Source organism: Sinocyclocheilus rhinocerous, unplaced genomic scaffold (assembly GCF_001515625.1).
Source record: "Sinocyclocheilus rhinocerous isolate Xijiao unplaced genomic scaffold, SAMN03320098_v1.1 scaffold682, whole genome shotgun sequence".
Classification (NCBI taxonomy): Eukaryota; Metazoa; Chordata; class Actinopteri; order Cypriniformes; family Cyprinidae; genus Sinocyclocheilus; species Sinocyclocheilus rhinocerous.
In genome coordinates this window covers 2012328-2022590 of record NW_015642528.1, presented here as the reverse complement: position 1 = coordinate 2022590, position 10263 = coordinate 2012328, and the positions used below count along the sequence as shown (strand labels likewise).

Sequence of the window (10263 nt, the reverse complement as noted above, 5' to 3'; positions counted from 1 at the left end):
GATATAATTGCGAGAAAAAGTATTGAAATATTTGTTTTATGAACCCCTTTAGGGTTTCCGTAGTACACTTAATTTCCTTTCCGAACACGGAACTGGGATGCGGCGGATTGCGGGAGAGGGGGTGGTGGGGGATCACGATGTCAGCTTAACATCGTGATGTCTGTCAGCCATCGGCGATGGACGATGGCATCGTCTATCGGCCCAACCCTAGTTATTAACTTTACACAAGTGCCTTTTTTGCAACGATTTAAGGAGAAAAAAAAAAGCTTACTCTGTTATAACTGTAGTGATAGTGACAGTTTGTTTAGATGGCCTACCATTGTTAAAGAAGGACATATCGCTGAATCGTTCATATTGCTGCAGTCTCAGTAGGCGCCCTTGGCACGTGAATTTCTCTGAGTTTACAGTAATGGTTAGCTCCTAGAAACACTTATCAGGATGGCTGTGAAGTGACAGAATGAATTACACGGTTTCTCGAACACTGATATAAATATTAAGTGTGTCTAACCCTAGTCTGTGTTGACGTGGTACCCATTGAAATCAAGTGAAGGAGGAGCATTGGATGTGAAAGATCAGTACCGGCGGACAGCTACACGAAGCGTCTTCTTCATATTCAACCCCAAAAAGTGTTTTCTTTTGGCTTTTGTAGCCCTTGCGCACACAAAAAGACAAAAAGTTTGCCGTTTTCTTCATCCTTCATCCGACGTCGTCTCTTCTCTAGGGTGAGTCCATCATGGCCTCCAGCATCTCCAGGAAGAGTTTGTGCATAGGCACTCCGCCGCGGGTTTTGATGCTGTAGAAAGTGGTGAGGGCCCGGCCGGCGGTCTGCCTGAGGAGGGGCAGGGTGAGGAGGAGACGTCCCACACGCTGAGGGTCGTCAGGGTGTCGCTGGACCTCCAGCTCCAGCAGAGCCTGATGCAGCAGGTCCCGTAACTTCTGCACGGCCTCCATGTCCTCGATGTACACCGAGTCTGAAAGAGGAGAAGAAGAGGATGAGTGATTAGACCTTCATATCTAAACGGGCCTGTTTACAACTGGTCACTTTATGCGTTTTCTCTGATTCGATCGTGAAAAGACCAGGTGTAAATGCCCTCCGAAACGCTTTCGAGACAGATTTAAATCTGATCGCTGAAACCGCTTCAGGAGGTGGTCTTGGACGCATCCCAGACGAAACTGAACAAGGGTAAATGCATCTGGTTGTTAAAATCACATATGTAAATTTTATCCCTCCCAAAATGTTTTTTTATTTTTTTTTATATAAAAGTTATTTTTATGGGCTTTTTATACATTTTTTATTGAGATACGACAGTAGAGAGATGACAGGAAAGCACTGGGCGGAGAGAGGGGAGCGGGATCGGCAAAGGACCTCGAGACGGGAATCGAACTCGGGTCGCCGTGACCGCAGTCGCACTATGTGTCGACACACTAACCACGAGGCTATTGGCGCCGAACTCCCAAAATGTTAAAATAATAAACGTGTGAGAGTACGTTATAGTCAGATACGAGAGCGCTAAAGCTACATGCATCGTCATGAATGAGTAGCTGAGTATTTCTTCAGCAAACCGACGTGCAAACTGCCGCAAATGAAACTGAAAGTAAGTCACAGACACTCAACACACACAATCATTCATAAAAAGTAGTAATACTAAGTTATCTTTCCAGTGCTGATGCCGCTCTTGCACCTGTCTTTCATCTTGAAATTAGCTGATGATGAATAAAATGTTGTGCATATCTGTTGCTTTCGTTGATGTGAATGTAAATTTGCATATAGCGCGGGAATTTAAGATCTGACTTATATCAATTTTGTGGAGATACATTTATGTGGCCAAGTGTAAATGGAACCGTTTTAACAAATCAGATAGATATCCAGTGACCAGGTGTAAACAGGACCAATAAAACCAATGTTACTCTTCCAAAGTTGTGATTTCATCTCAAGTATTCAGGAGAACAAAATCATTACTTCTGAGAAAACTGGCACAAAATTTAAAAAAAATTAATTTTAACTATTGAAGCCACTTTAATTGAAAATACTGAATTACATGTGGCTTAGAGAGTGCAGACAAAAAACTCTGATGAACTTCAAGTTGCAATTGCTTTATGTCTGTAATGACAGCATGTTGGATCATTCTACAAGCAAATTATCCAGTCATATGACTTTTTGACGAATTAATCCAGTAAATGTGTTTATGCGCAGACATTCTAAATTAAATAAAACATTTATCCACCTCAATTGAGCGCATACATTTTTTATGTGCATTTAGGACATTTTTTGTATCTTTGCGTTTCCACCTAGCTATTTTATGCATTATACCAAAATCTGCATAAATGTAGATGTAAACCTGAAAAATCACGTTTGGTGACATGAACTGGCATAAAGCGAAGACATTCGAGGACCTAAACATCACAGATTTACCTCATGGCTGAATTCAAAGAATACTGTTTTCTATTGTAATATGCTGATTTAGTGCTCAAGAAATATTTATTATTATTATTATCAATGTTAAAAACAGTACTGTCACTTCTGTTCAATTTACTTCATCCTTTCTAAAAAATATTAGTTTCTTAAAAGAAATCCAAAACATATAATATGAACCTCTCTTGCTAATTAACTCTTGCCACGTGTGCTAAAGGTCACTGCCCCATGAATAGTTGTGTTGGTGGGGGCTAATGTTTAGCATGTACACACAGATATATGAGGTGTAAGGAAGAGGTCTTGGGTGTGTTCAAGATTCAAAGCATGCGACTCCCAGAGTATTTGCATAACAAATACAGATTCTGTGGGTGAAGCAGATACGGGTGTTGAATTTAATATTTACCGTAATCAAATGTTTCATGGGTTCTTCCGGGTGGGGGATGAATTCATACAAGCAGACGGTGACAAGACAGGTACGTTTACTACACAAAACAGAATACGGTCTGGTCTTAATTACTGGCTGACTCAGTCGGGTCATGCAGGTTGTGATCAGAAGGTAGCCGGTTGTTCAGGGAACAAAAATAGACTGCGGAATGAATGAGTCATTAATAGGAAAATCTTGACAGAAAGTGCACCTGAGTTGGTGAGCGCGATGGCCTTGAGCATGACGAACTCCTCGCGGTCCAGCTGCAGGGCTCTGAAACGCCGAGCGAGCTGGCTGATGGCGGCATTGAGTTCAGTCAGACCGGCCACACGAGACATCTCCTCATCCAGCACGAAGTCCTCAGCAAACACCACCTCGTCCTCACAGCCGAGAGAACGGTACGCCACCCCCAACACCAACACCTCCAGCCACACCGACTGCAGCACGGACATCTGGTCAGCCAGTGACAGCGAGAGAAAGCCTGGATGAGGGAGAAAAAAAGACAGAGGTTCACGCCGCACGTCCACTGGTGCAGAAGAAAACATGCTCAAAATACACAAACACAGATGGCTCGTCTTAAATGAATGCAAAAGGTTGGTCAAAAATCAGATGGGTGACAAAGTATTGAAATATTAGCGTAAAAGACCTGCCACAGTCTGTTATGTCAGTATTATTAATAAAACATTTTAAAAATGACATGAAAAAGTGAAAACCACTTAACACTGTTTACTGAATAATTGATTTGAAAAAAACTGAAGCAATACTTGCTTAATTGGGAAAGGCTACATGATATTAATTAATACTGTTATAATGTTTTTATTAATATATATTAATGCATTTATTAATTAACTGCATTTATGAATTTAATTAAATATAGTAATACGTAACAATGTGAAACTCCAGCACTGTCGGTAGATTTCGAAAAGCTTATGACAGATGTCACCACCTTCACCTCATAAAGACGCATTTTTCGCCACTCATTTGCATAATGTTGAACATTTCTCAACTTTTTGTCTCTGTCAGCACTGTTAATCCCACAATCCTCCCCTCCTACGGAGACTGTAAAGGCCCGCTCTTCAGATCTAGTGTATGTGGAGTGCAGAGAGCGGGATAAGAGTTGTTGTTGAGTACCTAGACACGGTGGACACTCACAATAGTGCTCTAAATTTGGAGGTCTTGAAAAAAGCCAGAGACTGACAAAAGCGGTTGAAATCGCTCCTTCCAAGACTGAGCTCGGACAGCAATTAGGAGAAAAGGTTTCCACGTTCTGACTGGAGCTCTGACTCACCTGCTCCAGTTCCCTTCAATTATAATCTTTCTTTAGGCACCTGTTCTCTACAGACAGCTGTGATTGATCAGGACTTTCAGGCAGTGCAGAAATGTGAAAATATCAGTGACTAAAAAGCTGCTAGCTGTTTTCTAGCTGGCTTTTTCATAGCCTCCTGAAATATTAGCCTGTTATTGGCACATTAGCATATGATCTGCTTTCCTTCCAACCACCAAGTATATTAGTGCAACTTGGCCAGTAAGTAACACTTCCCAGTAAAATGTGTAAGTATAAGTACCCAGATAAACCATTTGCATGAGTAAACATGATGAATAACTATTACCGCGAATGAAAAGAGGATATTTCAAGAAGAGGATGTCTGCTACTTTTTGCACAGATTGCAAGCGACGTTTGCCACTACAATTAATACAATTACGCTATTTTTTCTAGTGGAAAATAGTGGCCCTTCATAAGATCTGGTTCACAGTGCAAATTATTCTGGCCAGTTAGTTTATTCAGTCACCATAATTGCAGATGTCTGACTGACGTAAAGCAAAAAATATTGTTCCTTTGTTTTTACATGCATGAAATAGATTAGGCCATAATAATGGACCACCATAAAAACAGCAGGAACTAACAAACAAATTGCAGAACATACAAACTGTATATGAATTTAACAATACTTACTAGTTGTTTAAAACACAATTTGATGCCACTAAACTGGCAGGTGATTCCTGACAAAATCCAGTGATTATTTCATCCTCCATTAGTCTAATACATTATAGGATGCGTCTCATTTAGATCCCTAGGTCAAGAATCACTATATCATGTACACTAGGAGTGGGCGATATACCGGAAGACACTAATTGGACATTAATTGGCTGACATTAGATAACCGGTAGAGATTTTAGACCATCGTCTCTATTGTGGTTACACGCTCATGTGATGTTGCTGTGCTACGTGGTCACGAGAATTTATCGTTTGCACTTGTTTTAAGCATTGCTGTTTAAAAACAAGTGATTTTAAGCCGTTAAAACGCAATCAGCAGCGAAAGAGAATTAATTTCACTATATGCATGCACTGTCTGAGAGAACGCTGTCAGAGAGCCGCGAGCACATGAAGACAGTGTTCATCATAGAGCGTGGGAGTATTGAACGGAGTCATTTTTGGCGCTTCATAGGCCTTGATACAAACACTTTCATGTGTTAAAATGCCCGTCTTTGCAAGTATCCTTGTAAACACAGTAATTTAGGTCTTAAGTAAAAGCAAACAGCTGAGAAACATGTGTAACAGTAAATTGGATCCGTGCAGCTCTTAAAGTGACAGCAGTCTAATATTCCTGCTGTCTGTCATTCATGTTAATCAAACAACAAAAGAGTGAAAATCTCTCACTGCTCTCGACTAAATCACTTTTGTAACTTTAATAAGAAGAAATACATATTTAATTTACAGTGATGAAAATGCAGTGTTTTTATTCATTTGATTACTTTATACAATGTATGTAGCGTTTCTTATTTATGTGTTCTACTGCAGTTCTTTTGTCCTATTGCTTGTAAGTAGTTTATTCTTATTTACTCGCTGACTGTTTACTTGTCTTCAGTGAGCTGTTTTTTTTTTTTTTTAGGCTAGTATTAGTTTTTTGTGATATTAACACTGGAATGATGAAATTTCTAAGGTATCAAAAATGTTGCTATCATAAAGACCTTATTTAAAGCAAAAATAACTATATCGTGATATATCGTTACCATGAAATAAAATGACTCACATCATGATATAAGATTTCGGTCATATCGCCCACACCTAATGTACACAAATTCACACTTCAGAATAAGGGAACATGGCGACTATTGATGCTCCCTGCTTTTCATGGTGCTTTGTAGAGAGTCAACATTTCAGTGCACTGGAAGGTTTTTGCGATTGAGACAGCCTCCCTGATCAGTGCCCTGACTACTAAACTAGGGAGCTGATGGAGACGCACACTATGTTTTCAGGCAGAATGATATAAAACCCTTTGTGCCCTTAGTCAGCCAATCAAATAAGGGCTTACCAGATCGAGAAATTACTTTCTAGTTTCAAGTGCAATGTGAATCAGACAATGAATCAGACTGAGACAGGCAGAACTATGTGGTAGCTTAAGTTAAGTAACAGGAGAGTGAGTAACCGGTAGCTCGACACCAGAATAGCTTCATTGACACGGTCTCCTTGCCAACCGTCTTGCTGTTCCTCTTCTTGCTCTCACTTACCAGGAATGTGCTTGGCCCAGCCGATGATGACAACTAGTTCCCGGTCGGCCAGGTCGCAGAGAGTGGTGAGCGTGCGCTGGGCCGTGTCAGGCTGCAGGGGGTCTGGCATAGCAAACAGCTTTTCTGGCTCTGCCACCAGCAGATGAGACACAATGATGCTGGATGAGCCTGAGAGAAACAACATTACTCATCTGAATAATCAAGCCAAGTTTATGCAGTAGTAATTGCAGGCCATAAAATTAAGTTTGTTTAAAATAAATAAATACAATTACACATAAATTTTAAATTCTAAATAAATAAATACATATTTTTTATTATTACCCTTCTCTCCCTCCTTCCTTAAAGGTATCGGTGCACTCTGGTACGTAGCATTCTCCATCTCCGGGCGTCTCTTATATTTCTGCCGTCCACCTCTGACTCGGTCCAGGCGGACACCTACACCAAACACAGAAAGGGGATTAGGATTTTGGCACTGCCTGTGGATCACACCGTACACTGAGGTACTTAGGTATCGTAAGAGAGAGGATTGGTTGTGCTGGCCAGGTGCCACCTTACCTTCTTTCAGCATGCCTACTTTGAGGCACTTGGTGAAGCGACACGCCTGACAGGCCTTCCTGCGGCGCTTGGTGATCTCACATTCATTGGAGGCAGGACAACTGTACTCAATATTACCTGTTAGATGGAGGTGAAGATGTTATAAAAATGTCCAGAACAGTGTTTTCTAGAGAAGTAAGTTTTTGTAGCAAAGAGCTCACTAATATACATAAAAAATATGATCTATTATTTATAAAAAAAACTATTTTTGTATACAACAAATATCAATAATTAACATAAAAAGAAGTAATAATATTTTTAATTATTAATATTTAATCTTTTTTATCTTATATTTTTTTTCATTTAATTAAAATAATACAAAATACCTTTAATTTCATGTCATAGGAACTAGTCAGTAACGATACTACATTTAAAAAAATTGTGATACACAAAACAGCTCAATTTTGAGCGAGACATAACTGAAAGTAAAGATTCAGTGAATCAATTCAGTGAAGGATTCTTAAAAATAATTCAAACCTTTAACTTCTGAGTCTTTTTGAGCGATTCATTAAAAGGAGCCGGCTTATAAAAGACATTTGTTTTCAAATCGGATTATGGCATTATACGGATTATAATTCAATTAAAACAATGCAACAGAAAAACATGTTTTCTTGGTATTATTTGAAGGTATCTCATCACATTCAATTCTGGATAAATATGATTTCAGCGGTGGCTCTTAGGGGGACAGGAAACACTGATTCACACAACTAGCGGGCTTGGCTTACTTACAAGCTATCTGTAACGACAAGTGAATCTGGTACACAGTAAGACATGCTCACCCTGTATGGTTCTTTTGAAGAAAGCCTTACAGGCTTCACAAGAAGCCACTCCATAGTGGTAGCCAGAAGCCACATCTCCACACACCAGGCACAGTCTTTTGGGAAGCGTGCTTAGCGCATACTTGCAGCGGCCTCCTCCGCTACCGGTAGAGCCCTCCTCGGCTCCATCCCCACCCTCCTCCTTAAAATGGCAACGTAACGCAGGCGTGTAAGGGGGCGGGGAGTAGCGGCCAGCACCTTCTCCTCTGGATCCCCCTCCTCCACTCTGAGAGGAGTCTGAGGACGCTCCTCCTGGGCTGGTCCTCCCGCCGCCTCCGCCTCCGCCTCCGCCACCGCCACCGCCACCGCCGCCACCTACTCCCTCGGGACTGCTGGGTTCAGCCTTTATGTACAGGTCGGAGCGTCGCTCTCTAGAAGACATGATACCTGTGAAGAAAAATGTGTGACAGTGAGGAAAAAGAGGGACCTTTTCAGTTTTTATTTCATCATAATCATCATCACCTTGAAGGACTGGATGTTTCAACATCTGATTCATTTTCAAAATCCAGTTTTAAATCTGATACATATCTGGAATTCAACCATTCGACACATCAAAATGAATGCATGGGAATTAGTATGTGTGAATCCTGAAGGTTAATCATCAGATTGAAGGTGAAGTCATGCATCTAATGTCACAGAACAACTAGGGTCGGAAATGAACATGGGCTTGAGGGAAAAATGCCAAGAAATATTAATAAAAAGCCTTCAAATTCAAAAGGGGGAAAATGGAAAAAATGTGTTTAATAAATGTAATAAAATATGATATAGTTATGCAATATCACACCAGAAACAGTGCTTTTTTCCCCCAAATTAAAAAGAAATTAATTTTAAGTGAGTTACATTTTAGACACAATATTGTCTGTTTTGAACAAATAGTTCTTCTAACTGAATTTATTACAAAATCTGACAAAACATAAAACATACCTCTAGTAAGGTTAGAGAAAATGTGCCCCTAAAACCAAGGAAATCTGTTTATTTATTTATGTATGTATGTTTTGGCGCCATATCAGCAACAATGGCTATATTCATGGCAACATTAAAAGTATAATTTCAATACATAATTTACAATAATATAACATTTTCTTAAGAATAATCACTATACAAAAACATACAAGTAACAACAATAGTACTGATAAAAATAATTTAGAATATTTCAATTTAATCAATGATAAAAAATTCTTCCAAGAGAGATCTTTTTAAAAATGTCTTATAATGTATTTTCGGAGTAAAAATGTTGTCTAATATAATTTAAAATTGGACATTTTATTAAAATATATTTTACACTCAAAAAATTCTTACACAAGTCAAAAACTCAGTTTAGGTTTAAATATCACCCCTTAATGGAAAAGATAATTTTTATTATTTATGAGGACTACTACTAAAAAACAAATTCAATCCAAGAATGTGCTGTTGTCAGCCTAGTGCGTCTTGGCTAGGGCTGGGTATCGAGTTCGATACTTTTTAGGCACCGACCGAATTGCCTCGATACCATCGAGTATCGAAAAACGTCTCATCGTTCGAGAAGGGTCTGGCTGCAGACTTGCACTTGCACTCTCAGACTTGCAATCTCAGACACTTGCGCTTCCGCAATTGACATCACTTGCAGTCTTTTTTATTTTTTATTTTGTTCTATTTATTGATTACTTTTTGTTTGAATCTCTCAACATTTTATTTATTGATTACTTTTTGTTTGAATCTCTCAACATTTTATTTATTGATTACTTTTTGTTTGAATCTCTCAACATTTTACAACAGTAGCCAGGTGGTGAAGACAAGAAAAAAGAAACTAAATTACAATGTCACTTGCACTCTCCGCTACCTGTGACGTCACTTGCAATCGATACAAATCGTGCGTGTTGCCAATGGAGACAAGAAGCTGTGGTGGTGATTAAACGATTAAAACTAATTTAGTACTATAACATACAGGGTCCTGCAAGAAAAAGACAAGACCCGCAAATCCGTGGCCACAGAACAGCAGAATATGAACGCAATGCACAAAGTCTCTCGTTAAGCGTTTTCCTCCTGTAGAAAAACATAAACACGTAATATGGCTTAATGTATTAAAATACATTAAGTGCAATTTAAAGATCAGGATTCAAACAAAAAGTAATAAAAAATAGAACAAAATAAAAAATAATGACTGCAAGTGACGTCGCTAGCGGGTGCGCAGGTGTCTGAGAGTGCAAGTCTGAGAATGCAAGTGCAAGGCTGCAGCCAGACCCTTTTGCATCGTTCACTACCAAATTTCGATACCTAAGGGGTTAATCTCATCAGCGTCAGTGAGCCAATAAGCCTGCAGCACTAGTGTTCGACTAGAAGAGGTGCGGCGCAGATCGATCAGTGTTTGACATCCGCGAGAGCGATTCGAAAGCATACGGAGCAGTCTGCTCTCTTTAGCTCTCGTGGTACTGTAATACCACCAGTATAGAGTAGCGCGGGAGCTGCGTGGAGTTCCGATCATATGCAGATGTCCGTTCATACTAACGTTACACGACCGAAAGCGC

At 39.7% G+C, this 10263-nt stretch overlaps 1 protein-coding gene across 3 annotated transcripts in view; it reads right to left on the bottom strand.

Moving 5' to 3' along the window:
• Window positions 1–695: 695 nt before the first annotated feature.
• The window catches only part of LOC107756159 (steroid hormone receptor ERR1-like), an 18024-nt gene continuing 8456 nt past the window's right edge, over window positions 696–10263 (bottom strand). For 2 of the 3 annotated variants that reach the window (XM_016573174.1, XM_016573173.1), the window contains 6 exons: window positions 7721–8146; window positions 6903–7019; window positions 6669–6782; window positions 6348–6515; window positions 3049–3318; window positions 696–971 (listed from right to left, as the gene is read on the bottom strand). In XM_016573174.1, coding sequence (XP_016428660.1) covers window positions 718–971; window positions 3049–3318; window positions 6348–6515; window positions 6669–6782; window positions 6903–7019; window positions 7721–8141 — 1344 coding nt within the window. In that variant the 5' untranslated portion in view covers window positions 8142–8146 and the 3' untranslated portion in view covers window positions 696–717. The remainder of the gene's footprint in view (window positions 972–3048; window positions 3319–6347; window positions 6516–6668; window positions 6783–6902; window positions 7020–7720; window positions 8147–10263) is intronic. The other variant, XM_016573176.1, reaches the window with a different exon arrangement.